This window comes from Rhincodon typus, chromosome 15 (genome assembly GCF_021869965.1).
Source record: "Rhincodon typus isolate 14 chromosome 15, sRhiTyp1.1, whole genome shotgun sequence".
NCBI classification, from domain to species: Eukaryota; Metazoa; Chordata; class Chondrichthyes; order Orectolobiformes; family Rhincodontidae; genus Rhincodon; species Rhincodon typus.
Window position 1 is genome coordinate 25,717,622 of NC_063346.1, and position 16,777 is coordinate 25,734,398.

General features: G+C 40.4%; 1 protein-coding gene across 1 annotated transcript in view; it reads left to right on the top strand.

Moving 5' to 3' along the window:
• LOC109937807 (E3 ubiquitin-protein ligase RNF166) overlaps positions 1-16,777 on the top strand; it is a 59,204-nt gene that overhangs the window by 24,147 nt on the left and 18,280 nt on the right. The window contains exon 2 of the mRNA XM_020536309.2: positions 13,251-13,407. Coding sequence (XP_020391898.1) covers positions 13,251-13,407 — 157 coding nt within the window. The remainder of the gene's footprint in view (positions 1-13,250; positions 13,408-16,777) is intronic.

Here is a 16,777-nt window from a genome sequence, read left to right on the forward strand (position 1 = left end):
AGCAGAATTCAGCCATTCAAGTCTGCTCTGCCATTCAAAAGATAATAGCTGATCTGTTTGAATGCTATATTCTGATCTATTTCCAATAACCTTTGATCAGTTTCTTGATTCATGGAATATGGACATCTTTGGCTAGACCAATGTTTATTGGCTGTCCCTAATTGCTCTGCAGAAGATGATTGTCAGCTGCCTTCTTGAATCATTGCAGTCTTTAGGGTGTAGGGACACCCAACATACTGTTACGAAGGGATTTTCAGGATTTTGACTTGGCAACAGTGAATGAACTGTGATTTAGTTCCAAGGCAAGATGGTCCGTAGTTTGGACAGGAACTCGCAAGTGGTGGCATTACCATGCTTCACTGCCCTTGTCCTTCTGAGTGGTGGAGCTCGTGGATTTGGAACGGTCTTGCAAAGGAGCCCCACTCAGTCGCTGCAGTATATCTTGTAGATGTTATGCATTGCTTTCACAATATAATGGTGATGAAGGGACTCAATGTTGATGGTCATGGATGAGATGCTAATCTAACAGTAAATTTTGTCATGGATGGTGAAAAACATCTCGGACGTTGTTGGAGCTACACCTATCCAGGCAGATGGAAAATATTCTATCACACTCCTGACTTGTACCTTGTAGAATGGTAGTCAGGCTTCAGGGAGACAGGAGGTGATTTACTCTCTGCAGAATTCCTAGCCTCTGACCCATTGTTGTAGCCTCAGTATTTATGTGGCTTGAATGTTTCAGTTTCTGATCAGTGGTAGGCCCTTAGAATGGTGATAATGGAGTGTCAATGGTAGAAATGCCATTGATTGTCAAGGAGTAATGGTTAGATTCTCTCTTGTTGGAGATGGTCACTGCCTGCTGCAATTGTTACTTGCCACTTCTCAGCCCAAACCTAGATATTGTTCAGATCTTGTTGCATATGGACACAGGCTGGTCCAGCATCTGAGGAGTCTTGAATGTCACTGAAAATTGTGCAATCATCAACAAACGTCCTCACTTCTGACGTTATGATATTTAATGTATTTTCCTAATCCACCAAAGCCTTCCTACCCCTCATGACTTTATTGTTTCCTTTTTTCAGATCTCAGACCCTCATTTCTGAATGATCTTTATCTCATTTTCCAAATTGAAGATTTAATCATATTGTTGTCACTATTTCTTAATTGTTCATTTATGGCAAGCTTATTAATTGTACCTTTTGCGTTGCAAAGTAGGAAATCTAAATTAACCCAATCGCTACTTGATTACTCAACAGACTGTTCCAGAAATCCATCTCATACATGCTTCAGGAACTCATCCTCCACTACATTAGTGCAAATTAGGTTTATTCAGTCTACATACGAATTGAAGTCACACATTCTTACTGCATTAACCATGTTACAAGAAGATCTAATTCCTTGATTCTTACTGTGCCCAACATTACTGGGACATCTTGTCTCTTATTTCTTAGCTCTACTTAAACTGTTTCTACATCTCAATGCTTTAATTGAAGATCCCGTTTCACCATTCTACTGATCTAGCCCATTATTAACAGCACCACTCTACTTCTTTTCTCCCTGTGTCTATCCTTCCTAAATGGCGAATATCCCTGAATATTTAGTTTCTAGTCTGAATCATCCTATAATCACACTTTCATAATGGCATTCAAATCATACTCATTTTCCTCTTTGCACCTTCAAATCATCTACCTTGTCATCCCCTGCCGATCTAGTTTAAACCCTTCCCAACAGTAGTAGCTAATAATCATGAGGGCTTGTTAGTTCCAAACCTGCAAAGGTGCAACCCATTTATGTTGTACACATCTCATCTGCCCCAGGACTGATCCCAATGCTCTAGAAATCTGATGCCATCCTCCTGCATCAGTTCTTCAAAGGGCTGAATGGCCTACTCCTGTTCCCATTTTCTATGTCACCCACCCAAGCTTCAATCTGTTAAGCCACATAGTAGTACAGTGGTAGTTGCATGATATAATGAAGTTGTTGGATAGCCATGGCCATCAATTAATGTACAACAGACCTATAAATAAGGTGTGTGAAACCCAAGGGACTTGACCTCCATTACCCTACATGAAAGTCTTCTATTAATTGATTGCTCTTTCTGTGAAGAGCAATTTCCCGATACCAGTTCTGGGTTTGACTTTTAAACCTTCTAAGATTGATATTTGGCCTCTGTACATTGCTACTGATAACCAAGGAGAAAAGAGAAATTTGAGAGATCTGAGTCAAGTGTTTCTGGAATGTAGCGGAAGTGTCTTTGCATATTGGATGTAACTAAGCCAGAGAATGAATACCAGTCAGCCCCCTCATTTTTGCACAAAAACAAAGTTGCTGGAAAAGCTCAGCAGGTCTGGCAGCATCTGTGAAGTTAAAAACAGAGTTAACATTTCGGGTCCGGTGACCCTTCGTCAGAACTGATGCTGCCAGACCTGCTGAGCTTTTCCAGCAACTTTGTTTTTGTTCCTGATGTACAGCATCCGCAGTTCTTTTGGGTTTTTACTCTCACTTTTGAATTGCCTTATCTTAATGTTTCTCCCCAAAGTAAGGATATTAAAGTAAATTTTTGTTTCAAAGTGTTAAGTAATTTATGAATATAAATTGGATCTTTCTCAATTTTACATTGCAATATTTGATAGTAGCAGACCCTTCTAGACTTACCTGAGTGTGTCACAGGTTGAGCATTGATCTCTTAGGCACTGTTGCTGGCATCCAAGAGGAATACACTTTTGTCTACTTTATTCATGTTTGTGCATCTTTGTGGCCTGGATTCTCAAAAACAATTTTGTATTTATATAGCATCTTTCACAATTTAAAACATTCCCAGGAGCTTTATTAAACAGATTTTTGCATTAAGCTGCATAAGGAGATATTAGGAAAGATGGATATCCTGAGGAGTTTTAAGAGGATGTAGAGAAATCTAAGTCTAAGCTAGGAATTCATGAGTGTCAGGCCATTTCAGCTACAAATGTGAGAATGCTGAAATAAATTTATCAAATGAATAGTCAAGTGTGGACATAGCATGCACATGTATGATGACTTCTGCAATAGGAGAAACTGAGACTAGTGATATTGTCAAAGTGGGAAAAAGTCTTATGATGCAGATATGTGTCAGAAGTTCATTACAAAATCAAGTATGTCACTGAGGTTGCATGCCACTTCACTTAAATGTGGATGGTTTCCAGGAGGCAGAATTGAGTTGGTGGCTAAGGAACAGAGTTTGTAATATGGAGCAAAGATAATGGCTTTGATAGTTCTTGGTATTGGGTTTGCAACCTGACAGTTCAAAGATAACAGAGGTGTTGAGACAAGTGGTGTAGGGAAAGCTAGGTGTCATCAGTGTACATTTGGTAACATGCTGTGATTTATGAATTGTTGACGAGTGGCAGTGTATACATGAGGAATAAGATGGAGCCTTCATACATATGAGCATGTAACCTAGGAGGAGCAGTAGGGCATTGGGCCTGTCTAGTCTCTCTGCCACTGAATAAAATTATGGCTGAGCTGGTTGGGACCTCAGCTCCATATTCCCACCAATCACCAATATAGTCTCTTGTTAGGAATCTATCTGCCTGTGCCTTGTAAGTATTCATGATCCTGCTTCCACCACTCTAGGGAAGGGAGTTCCAAAGGTACACAGTATTAAAGAAAATATTCCTTCTCATTTCGGTCTTAAATGAAAGATCCCTTATTTATAAACTGTGCACCTAGTTCTAATCTCTCCCACAAAGGGAAACACACTTCCAGCATCCACCCTGTCAAGCCTCCCCAGGATCTTGTAAGTTTCAATAAAATCACCTGTTATTCTTTAAACATCTTTTCAAAACCATATGTTTGGTCAGCTTTTTATGACCCCCACCTCTCTGCTATAAAAGCTTAGAACTTCTTTTTTCTCCTCAGTTTCAAATACTTTGAGCTTTCTTTTCCCTACATTTAGAGGTGTCATGTTCGTGGAAATTATTGTTGCGGTTCTGTTGAATTTATTATTAGTCTGTATTTTTAAGTAGCAGTCTTCTGAAAGAGAACTGTGACTGCCGTGTCGTTTTAGAAGCATTGTTCTGGAAACCATTACGCTGCAGTTATTGGCTTGAATGACTAATTGTTTTTGCTTTTGTACAACTGATTCCTGTAAGTTTGGGATGCTGTAAGCTTATGTTGTATAAAGCCCAAAGAAAACTCACATCAGCAATGTGTTTCTATCCTCATGCCAATAAACACTTTAACCAAAGGCTTAACCAAATGACTGGGATCAAGCTCTGAGTTTACGTCTATTTAAACATTTTAAAACTCTATTAAACATTACCTTCGTTACCTTGAAATAAAACATAATGCTAGAAATGTTCAGTAAGTCTGGCATCAGCTATGGAGAAACTACGTTAAAGTTTCATGTCAATGGCCTTTCATCAGAAGTGCTAAGACCTTAACTCTATTCTGTCTCTATAGATGCAGTAGGACTTACTGAGAACTGAGTCATTGCAATGGGTTAGCATGGTTATTTATCTGTCTCTTGAATCGTGTGGAATGCGCTGCTGGCAGTGGTAGTGGAGCTAGATACTTTAGAGACTTTTAAACGACGCTTAGATAGGCACATGGAGGATAGTAAAATGTAAGGTATGCAGGGTAGATTGATCTTAGTAGGATAATAGGTCGGCACAACATCGTGGGCCGAAGGGCGTGTACTGTGCTGTACTGTTCTATGTTCTATGTTCACTCCCGACTATTTCCAACATTTTATGTTTTCCTTTTTGGATTTTCAGCACGTACAGTATTTTAGTTCTGCGTTAGTCTTGATAGGTTTTCTGTATCTCTAAGTGCCAGGCGTTATGATAATAAGAACATAAGAACTAGGAGCAGGAGTAGGCCATTTGGCCCCTCGAGCCTGCCCCGCCATTTAATAAGATCATGGCTGATCTTTTTGAGACTCAGCTCCACTTACCTGCCCACTCACCATAACCCTTAATTCCTTTACTGTTCAAAAATTTATCTAGCCTTGCCTTAAAAACATTCAGCGATGTAGTTTCAACCACTTCACTGGGCAGGGAATTCCACAGATTCACAACCCTTTGGGTGAAGAAGTTCCTCCTGACCTCAGTCCTACATCTGCTTCCCTTTATTTTGAGGCGATGCCCTCTAGTCCTAGTTTCACCTGCTAGCGGAAACAACCTCCCTGCCTCCACCTTATCTATTCCCTTCATAATCTTATATGTTACTATAAGATCTCCCCTCATGCTTCTGAATTCCAATGAGTATAATCCCAGTCTACTCAGTCTCTCCTCATAATCCAACCCTCTCAACTCTGGAATCAACTGAGTGAATCTCCTCTGCACCTCCTCCAGTGCTAGTATATCTCTTAAGTAAGGAGACCAAAACTGCACACAGTACTCCAGGTGTGGCCTCACCAGGACCCAATACAGCTGCAGCATAGCCTCCCTGTTTTTAAACTCCATCCCTCGAGCAATGACAGACAAAATTCCATTTGCCTTTTTAATTACCAGCTGCACCTGCACTCCTACTTTTAGCGATTCGTGCACAAGGACACCCAAGTCCCTCTGCTGTAATTTTTTACCATTTAAAACATAGTCCATTTTGCTGTTATTCCTACCAAAATGGATGACCTCACACTTATCAACATTGTACTCCATCTGCCAGACCTTTGCCCACTCACTTAAGCTATCTATATCCCTCTGCAGACTTTCAGTGTCTTCTGCACACTTTGCTCTACCACTCACCTTAGTGTCATCTGCAAATTTTGACACACCACACTTAGTCCCCAACTCCAAATCATCTATGTAAATTGTAAACAATTGCGGTCCCAACACTGATCCCTGAGGCACACCACTAGCCACTGACCGCCAACCAGAAAAACACCCATTTACCCCTACTCTTTGCTTTCTACTGGCCAACCAATCCTCTATCCATGCCAATACATTACCTGTAATACCGTGCAACTTTATCATATGTAGCAGCCTTTGGTGTGGCACCTTGTCAAATGCCTTCTGGAAATCCAGATACACTACATCCACAGGTTCCCCATTGTCCACCATGCAAGTAATGTCCTCAAAGAATTCCACCAAATTAGTTAAACATGACCTACCCTTCATGAACCCATGCTGGGTGTTCCCAATGGGACAATTTATATCCAGGTGTCTTGTTATTTCTTCCTTAATAATAGATTCAAGCATTTTCCCCACTACCAAAGTTAAGCTAACTGGCCTACAGTTACCTGCTTTTTGTCTACTTCCTTTTTTAAATAGTGGCGTCACATTGACTGTTTTCCAATCTGCGGGAACCACCCCAGAGTCCAGTGAATTTTGGTAAATAATTACTAGTGCATTTGCTATTTCCCCCATCACGTCTTTTAGTACCCTGGGATGCATTTCATCAGGGCCAGGAGACTTGTCTTCCTTTAGCCCCATTAGCTTGCCCAGCACTGCCTCTTTAGTGATAATGATACTTTCTAGGTCCTCACCTGCTGTAACCTTCTTGCCACTAGTTTTCGGCATGTTATTTGTGTCTTCCACTGTGAAGACCGACACAAAATAACTATTTAATGTCTCGGCTATTTCCTCATTCCCAGTTATTAAATTGGCCTTTTCATCCTCTAAAGGACCAATGTATACCTTCGCCACTCTTTTACGATTTACATATTTATAGAAATTTTTGCTGCCTGTTTTTATATTCTGAGCTAGTTTACTGTCATAATCTATCTTACTTTTCTTTATAACTTTTTTTGTGGCTTTCTGTTGGCCTTTAAAGATTTCCCAGTCTACTAGTTTCCCACTACTCTTTGCTTTTTTGTATGTGTTTTTTTTTCAATCTGATACTTTCCTTTATTTCCTTCGACATCCATGGCTGCCTCTCTCTTTTCCTACAGTTCTTCCTTATCATTGGAATATACTTCTGCTGAGTACTGTGAAAAAGCGTTTTGAAAGTCCTCAATTGACCCACCATAATGTTTTTGCTCCTATTCTACCTTAGCTAACTCCTCCCTCATTTCTTCATAGTCTCCTTTGTTTAAGCACAGGACATAGGTACTGGATTTGACCTTCTCACGCTCCATCTGTATTTTAAATTCGACCATACTGTGATCGCTCCTTCCGAGAGGATCCCTAACTGAGATCATTAATTATTCCTGTCTCATTATACAGGACTAGATCTAGGATAGCTTGCTCCCTTTTAGGTTTCATTACATATTGTTAAAGGGAATTATCGCGGATACATTCTATAAACCCCTCCTCAAGGCTGCCATGACCAAGCTGGTTTGACCAATGGATATGTAGATTAAAAACCCCCATGATAATTGCTGAACCATTTTTACATGCATTAGCTATTTCTATGTTTATTGCCCGCCCCACCACGATGTCACTATTTGGTGGCCTATAGACCACACCTATCAGTGACTTCCTCTCCCTGCTGTTCCTAATTTCCACCCAAATGGATTCAACGTTTTGTTCAGTAGAACCTATATCATCTCTCACTACCGCCCTGATTTCATCCTTAAAAAATCAGAGCAACACCACCTCCCTTACCTTCCTGTCTGTCCTTCCGAACAGTTTGATACCCTTGGATATTTAACTCCCAGTCATGACCATCCTGTAACCATGTCTCTGTAATGGCCACTAAATCATACCCATTTGCCATGATTTGCACCATCAACTCATCCATCTTGTTTCGAATGCTCCAAGCATTCAGATAAGTGCCCTTATGCCAGTTTTTGCACCTTCTTTTTGGGTCCTATTACCTCCATTACTAACAGCTCTTGAGTTCTTCCCTTTAACTTTTTTTCCTAATTTTCAATGGAGTTGAAGCTTCCTCATCACCTGCTAACCTGCTGCTTTGCCTTACATTAATTGTTATTCTCCCTCTACGCTCACTTCTCCCTTCCCCCCTACTTACAAGTTTAAAGTCCTATTAACCACCCTATTTACCCTTTTCGCCAGAACACTGGACCCGGCCCTGTTCAGGTGCAGTCCATCCCAGCGGTTTAGATCCCTCCTGTCCCAGAACTGATGCCAATGCCCCATGAAAAGGAAACCCTCTTTCCCACACCACTCTTTTAGCCACATGATCCTCGCCTCCCTATGCCAATTTGCACGTGGCTCAGGCAGCAATCCAGAGATTATGACCCTTGAAGACTTGTTTTTTAATTTTGTTCCTCGCTTTTCATAATCCCGAAACAGGTCTTTTTTCATAGTCCTGCCTATGTTGTTGGTACCTACGTGGACCACAATAACTGGATCTTCCCCCTCCCTCTCTAGTATCCTCTCAGGCCGGTCAGAGATGTCTTGCACCCTGGCACTGGGCAGGCAACACACCATGCGGGATTCTCTATCCTGCTCGCAAAGGATACTGTCTATCCCCCTGATGATGGAATCCCCTACAACTACAATCTGTCTTTTTGCTCCCCCCTCATGAATGGCCTCCTGGACCATGGTGCCTTGGTCAGTTGACTCATCCTTCCTGCAGCCCTGTTCCTCATCCACACAGGGAGCAAGTGCCTCATACCTGTGGGACAATGTCAAGGGCTGCGGCTCCTGTGTTCCTGTCTGCAGGGTCCCTCTACCTGCCTCACTCGCAGTCACACACTGCTGTCCCTGCCTGCCGATCGAATTAACATTAGTTAATCTACCAGGTGTGACTGCCTCCTGGAACACAGCATCCAGGTATTTCTCCCCCTCCCGGATGTGCCGCAGTGTTTGGAGTTCGGCTTCCAGCTCATCAATTTTGAGCCGGAGCTCCTCAAGCAGCCAACACTTGCTGCAGATGTGGTCACTGCCATTCTCAATGGGATCAGCTAGCTGCAACACATCACCTGGCCTGCCATCTCTACTTAGTTAATTATTTAAAATTAATTAGTTTTTTTTGATACCAGTAGAAACTACTACTGGGCAAGTCAGATTCCTGAGGGAAATCTAGCTTGATAGATTTTTTTGTGTTCAGTTATTAACCTGGTGGTTAGTCATTGAAACATTATGTTGCAGGTCTTCTTTAGTACTAGAACAGAAGTTGACTAATAAAAGAATCTTTATTTTCAAGCTATCTAAACATAGAAAATACTTACTAAGATCTAAAACACAAAGCAAAACGAGTTTTTGACCTGTTTTCCAACATTGTCCATTGTAGAGATTCAAGTCCAGAGGAATTGCACCCTCTCTCAACACTTTAGGGTTCTATTTAACTGATTCGTGACAGTTTCATTGCTGCAGAGTGTGGAGACAATTCAAAATCTACCAATTCCAACCTTTTAACAAATCTGAGAGCATAAACTTTCTGAGCTCCAATAACCTGAAGATTTCTAACCAAACTATCCTGGCTTTGAAGTTTCACAAACTAAATCCTTTCTACCTGTTAAGTGACTTGTTAACTGAACTGCCCTGAATCCTTTTAGGAGGGATTTAACTTAGTTCTAAACTCAATCCTGGTGTCTTCCGAACTGAACTAAAATCGTGCTCAAATCTAGATACTTCTGAACTAAAAACAAAGCTAATGACCTTGCGTGTTTACCCTACTTGTGGTAAACACAACAGTATAAGCATCATTCTGTTAACGCCACAAGCGTTTACAGTCACTTGTCATCTGATAATCAGCTGGATTTAGTCACTATTCCTCTATTCCTATAGGGCCTTTTTTAAGCATAAAGAAACCCCTGCAAAGAAGTAATGCCTCTGTTTTGAATTCAAAATTCAAAAACGTGATATTCGTACATGTATATTACACGTCTTTCATCACATGAGAGTATTGATGTTTGTTGAAGTGAAATGTATATGTTTTCATTGTCTTTTTGATTAACACGCAAGAATGAGATAGGTGTAAGAAATTAAACCTTCCTGTTCTGTGGTATGTTAGAATGCAGGATCCAAACATGATATTCCATAGAGATGCCATCCTTAGCCATATAGCGTGGAAAGATTTGTGCTAAAGCTTGTGCTTTCCTCCACACTGAAAAATTAGCCTGAACAAGTATCACAGTGTCTAAACTAAGAGGTAACAGGCAAAAAATAAACCACAATCAGTTCAAGATTAACTCAAGTCCAACCTACAGGCATTTGGAGGAGAACGCATATCTAATTTGCTGTTTGATGGCTCCTTGAAAAGAAGTCATGTGGTAAGCCTCTATGCCATTCCGTGGGATGTTCCTTATAGATGAACATTGGTGCAATACAACCAAATGAAGTCAAGTTTGATCATTGTTATCTCTGCATATGCCAGCTTTATGTTGGATTATAACTAGAGATGGGTCATTGCAGATTTTCATTTGGTTCTTGAATCACCCCTGTGAATACAATTATTGCTGTTAAATGCAATAGTGCTGTGATGAAAGGTGTGGGGTAGAAAATACATAACATGTTTATGTCAGAGTTTTTAAAATAGTGACATTTCGGTGTTGGTTACTTCTGTGAAGGGGTATTGTGAAAAAAAAAACGATATCTAACAGCCCTTCTGGAACAGTGACCTAATCCAGCATATATCAGAGAGCAGGAAACCCCTGCAGTGTCAGTAAAAAAATTGTTTGTACTAAGGTGGTTTATGACACGTGGACTTTGCTTGTTTTTGATTCAGGACAAGCAAGAATTGATTTTAACTTAGGAACCTGGAAGTTGAAAGTTTTTAGGACAGTTCAGAGGAGACCTGACTGGGGTCAGAGTAAGTATAGTCTGAGGTTTTTTTTTCCCAGAGCCATTAAGGGAATAGGTTATCTCAGTAGAAAAAAATTAGTTTGTGCAACTTCCAGACCACAAGTATTTGGTTAGAAATCTGCAGGTCATTAACTGCTGTGAAAGTATGAACTCTGTTTTGTGAGTATTCATTTAAAAAGACTTCATAGTTCACAGGACAGAAACTGGGGCGAATTACTTAAATTGAACTGAATGTGTTGACATAGAGGTGTAATTTCCCTGGATTTAAATTGCTTTGAAGTGATGGTGTTGGGGAATAAGTTGAAACTTTGTTTGCTGGCTGTTTTAAGATTTTTGTGTATTTCAATTCAAGATAGCTTTTTTTTTGTTTAAAGAAACTCTGCCTGTATGATATGGTCTATCAAGCTGGATTGCATTCTGGGATCTGATTTGTCCAGTAGAAACATAACAATGCCTGCTAGCATCTTGACAGCTAATGCTGATTAGGGTACACTTCCCACAGACCATCCAGAGTGTTTTCTTTCTTGCAGTACTGCTGGAAACATAACATACGGTGAATGGCATGTTTCTGAGGAGGCATCCAACATTATTGTTGTACATTTTATAACTTTGATCCATGCAGAGATGGCACTACTTTTCTATTTGTGTAACTTTTACTCATTCATTGGACGAGGGCATCGCTGGCTAGGCAGCATTCAATGGACATCCCTAATTGCCCAGAGGGCAGTTCAGAGGCAACCACATTGCTGTGGGTCTGGAGTTACATGTAGGCCAGACCGGGTAAGGATGGCAGTTTCCTTCCCTAAAGGACATCAGTGAACCAGGTGGGTTTTTCTGACAATCGACAATGGATTCATGGTCATCATTAGATTCTTAACTCCAGATTTTTTTTTAATTGAATTCAAATTCCACCATCTGCCGTGGCGGGATTCGAACATTATCTGGGTCTCTGGATTAACAGTCCAGCGATTATACCACCAGGCCATTGCCTCCCCCTATTTAAAGGTTTTTTTTTATACACACTGCTTTTAAAATATCTATTCCATGCTTCTGTCTCAGGCTTTCAGCCATTTCTACAACTTTGTTTACTTCTCCCTGAGTTCACACCCACATTTAGTAAATCAAGGACATTGAAAATCAACAATAAACAGGCTCACATAATCAAACATAGAAAATTGAATATTACAATTCAGGCATTTTGCTATCACCTATCTTAGTGGTGCTTTGATGGTCTGTTGTGATGATTTCCTTTGGAAATTTGAGCTTCCACAGGCATTAATTATTTACAGAATTGCAGTTTAGTCATGTGTCTGCAGCATTGTACATGAGATTCCTAGTGACTGGTGTACAAACTACCTGTTGTGCAACTGACTCAGCAGTTTCTCATCCCCATGCTAGTCCCATAAAAATAACATAACTTAAAATGTCAGCAGTAAGAAAGCAAATAAAAGGAAATAATTATTCTGAAATAGATTTGTCCTTGCATCTATCTATGTATTTCCATGACTGAACCATAACTAATAAATGTGCAGAGCCTTGTACGGGAACAGCATTTCCCCTGTGATTCAAAGAACTTTAGGTTTAAGATTCACTCCAGACATTTAAGCAGAAAAATCTCCACTGACATTTCAGTGCAGCACTTTCTTCCTCTAAAATTCAGTGTCCTGACACTGACACTTACTAACATTGACATAAGTGATATGCCACCACAGGATCCCAAAAATGTATTTATGCTGATGATGTAGCCTTGCCATCTCAGGCAAAATTTTTCTGGTATATGGAAGCCATTTTAAGCTTTGAACTGTCAAAATCAATTCAACATTTCCTCAAGTTAGGACTGCAGCCAAACCCAGCCAACTCTATTTTCTTCCACTTCTAGCTAACATGATGACCATTCTTGCCACACATTGGCAGGCCTGGCTGGACTTGGCAAATTACCCTTAAATGGTAGTTCAGTCGTAGTTGATTGACCATTTAAGGGTCTTAAATGAATGCAGGACAAGAAGGTCACCAGTGGGTTTTCTGCCTGGAACCTAATTGCCATTGGTGGGATTTGAACCTGGATCCCCATAACATTACCTGGGTCTCTGGATTAATAGTCCAGCAATAATACCAGTAGGTATTAGGCCATTGCCTCCCCTCAATTAATCTGGAATGAAAAGCTGATATCAGAATTGATCACAGGTACCAAATTATTTTAAAAACCCATCTCTTCGCTGGTATCCTACAGGAAAGGAAATCTACCCTGTTTGCTGATTCTGGCCTGTTTACATGTGGCTCCCGATCCTTGGCAATATGGTTGATTTTTAACTGTGCTGTACAAGCAGCCTAATATGCAGCTGTATTGTATTCACCAGCTCCTTCTGAAGGATTATCCGGGATGGACAGCGAGTGCTGACTTGAACAATGATACAAATGTGGTGAATTAATTTTAAAGATGCTGTTAGGGGCTTATTAAGCAGTTAATTGTTTATTCATTAATGAACATGTATTACCTTGATAATTAAGTCCCTTCTTGATTTATTTTTCTTCTGATTTAATTCTTCCTTGTATCAGGAACTGCTTTTGAGATTGAGTACCCTGCAAACTGCTTACTAATAATAAACCACTCTCTCTCAGGTTTTGTGGGGAATGTTTGCAACCCTGCCTCCAAGTGGTATCACCTCTCTGTCCACTTTGCCGCATGCCATTCGATCCAAAGAAGGTGGAAAAGGCCTCTAATGTGGAGAAACAACTCTCTTCTTATAAGGCTCCCTGTCGAGGATGCAATAAAAAGGTACATTAAAGCAAACCACTTAATGTAGTACACTTTAGAAAACAGTTTAAAAACTTAATTGAAAAATGATATCTATGAATGATATCCATTGTATTTATTGTCTATTGAAATTCTAAAACAGCTTGTTATCATGTTCTGTAGAAAATAACCCTCTAATTTATTTATAAGTTTGAAATCGTTCCTTTTTTCTGGGACCTTTAACAATTGTTGACATGTCAATAAAATTACTTTCTTTTTATTTAGATAGTATCGGGCAGGCAATGTCATCATTCTGTTGCTTTGTTGCATTGTGCAGTTAATGTGCTAGTCTGATGTTTCATTTATTGCATGATGGTGTGACGGTGTAAATCCTCTGCTTTTCAAAGGTTTTAATACTGGGCTTTTATCCCTCATTTGATAATTCAGTTTTTATTTAGGATTTATAGCTATGTCGAACCTCTTACTTGCAGTGAAGCTGTGTAGCTCAGGGATGTTAAATCAAAACGTGCTTTGTAGGTAGAGACGAGAAAATCACAGTTGCCAAATTGCTACTTGGGAAATTTTATGACTGACATGTTAAGGAGTCACACTAACAGCATATGCAGATGCAAGGGTGGAGGGTTAGGGGAGAGATGTTTACCAAAGGGCTTGGTGGTGGAAAAAAGCACGGGTTATATACAGCTTCTGGAATGATGATCATTTATTGAGCAATTTTGTTGGAAAATGATGCTCGATAATGCTTAATGAAATCCAGCCAAAAATAATGCTGGATAGTTAAACCACATGTACGTCATATTTGCCTGAGTCTACGTGCCTTGGGCTTTAGGAAGTGAATAAGTGATTCAGGATGGAAGAGATAAACATCTTGCTGAGGTCAAGGACATTAAAGGTTGATACAAAAGCAGTGGTACTGATCATAAGCTACAGAAGTATGGGAAAACCATAGGCTAGATGGATGGGAGTTTGAAAGTACACTGTTAAGTGATTCGGTGAAATTTTTTACTTGAGGTAAACAAAGAACTGGTCAGGTTGGAAAGGATAAGTGATTGTTTTGAAGGGTAGAAGGAACTGGTCAGAGATGGCCTTGGCTGTGATCAAGACTGCAATCTGAAGACCATGTAAGATGGAAAGGTTAAAGGGTGGCTCGGAATATGAGTAGGAGATAAATGGTTTAGAGCAGTAAGGATGAAGTGAGTTGTGATGAAGATTTAGGACCCGTGGTGAGAAGTCATTTTGTGCAGAGGGAGGGAGAACATCTCGGGAGCAACTTTGGATTGAGTTGAGGGATGAATATAAACCATGGAGAATGAGAATTCTCAATGAGATGCATTAAGGGTGGACCAGAGTGAGATGTTCAAAGAAGAAGATACCTGAAGAATATTGAGACCAAAGAATGACTTGGTGATAAAAGCCATGGTGATTTATGTGGTATAGATGATGGAATGCATGGTCAAGCTTTGGGCAAGATGTTGCCATCTGTCTGCTCCATCAGAAGATTCTTGTCTTCACTGCCATGCAGTTGTACTGTCTGCTGATCAATAACCGATTCATTACATCTAGATCAGGGCTGTTTCATCATGTAGATGTACAAGTTGTTACAGCGTGAAGCCTTCACACCACATTGCCATCTTTCCATGTCTGAGTCATTGCAATGGGTTAGCATGGTTATTTATCTGTCTCTTGAATCGTGTGGAATGCGCTGCCGGCAGTGGTAGTGGAGCCAGATACTTTACAGACTTTTGAACGACTCTTGGATAGGCACATGGAGGATAGTAAAATGTAAGGTATGCAGGGTAGATTGATCTTAGTAGGATAATAGGTCGGCACGACATCGTGGGCCGAAGGGCCTGTACTGTGCTGTACTGTTCTATGTTCTATGTCGTCCATGAGACATCTGCCTCATCAAACAGCTGTGTGGTACATTTTTTTCTATTCACTGGTGGAATGTGGGCACCTCTGGCTAGGCCAGCATTTATTGTCCATACCTAATAGCCCAGAGGGCAGTTAAGAGTCACCCACATTGCCATGGATCTGGAGTCACATGTAGGCCAGACCAGATAAGGAAGGAAACTGCCATCCTTACAGGACATTAGTGAATCAGATTGGCTATTCGACAAACGACAAGGCTCTAATGATGACCATAAAACTATTAAATCTAGATTCTTTATTGAATTCAAATTCCACCATAGGCCATGGCAGGATTTGAATACTCCAGAACATAAGCTGAGTTTCTAGGTTAATAGTGTCGCGATAATATCACTAGGCCATCGCCTATACATTTATCAGGGAACTCTCAGTTGTGTTTATGAGGTTAACACATTTGCCATTATTCCTTTGGAAAGGAAATACGACTCTAATCAAGATGTGCAGCTTTCATTTGACGGCAAAGAACCATACCTAATTCCTGAATCAATCATGTAAATATAATGAAGAAATTTCATTTTGAAGTAGTACCTGATAACAGAAATATCATGAATGTCAATTATCAAGGAAGTGGATCTGGTGCATTTCCTGTGCAACGTTTCACTGTTCTTTTATTATTTAAAGTAGGAGACACATAGATGGATAATTGTTAGAATAGGAGTATCACCTGCGTTAATGGCTGCTAACTTAATTGAGAAACCCCCTAACAGCAGAGGCACTAGGCATCTGAGCCTAGACATATTAGTATCTGTTTGCTGTGCCTTAACTGCTGTCTTAAACTTCAAGAAAATTGTTTTACATACCTTATTCTGTGGACTCCTGTGAAGATGGCAACTGTTAACTAGGGTCCCATGACAGCAACATCCTGAGAAGGTACCACCAGATTAAACACCATAAAGGAAGGAGGCTCCGAGAGGCTGCTGCTGCAGAGAATGCGGTGTGGATCCGGCCATTCCTCGTGGCTGCATCCTGGTGCATCCTTCAATTGGGCTGCTTCGGCAGCGGCTTTGATGATGAGGTGGGTCCAGGCCTGGGACTCCTTTTTGGCAGCGGCCTGGGACTCCTTCCGGTGGCGGATTTTTCAACGTCTTCTTGGTCTCCTTATGGTGACAGTCTGTGACTGCAGAGTTTTCTTCAGCATCATAAGGGTTCAGCCTGGGATTCTAATGTTGGAAGTGGGGTTGTGGAGCCCAGAGATGTGAAACAGGCTAATATTCTTATATCTTATTTGCTAATGTTTTAATTTTCTTTCATTTTTTATTATGCTATCATGGAAGGGCTGTTATTCTGAACTTTTTACTTTCTTTTTCTAATTTATTACATTGTACTTTAGAAGGGCTGTAATGCTGGGCTTTTTATTTCTTTACCTTTTTTTTCCCTAAGATTTTTATATTCAAGAATCTGTCCCTGGGTACCTTTGTACCTAAGATGGCTCCATAAGTGGTGACTTGTAAACTTTTCACTACTT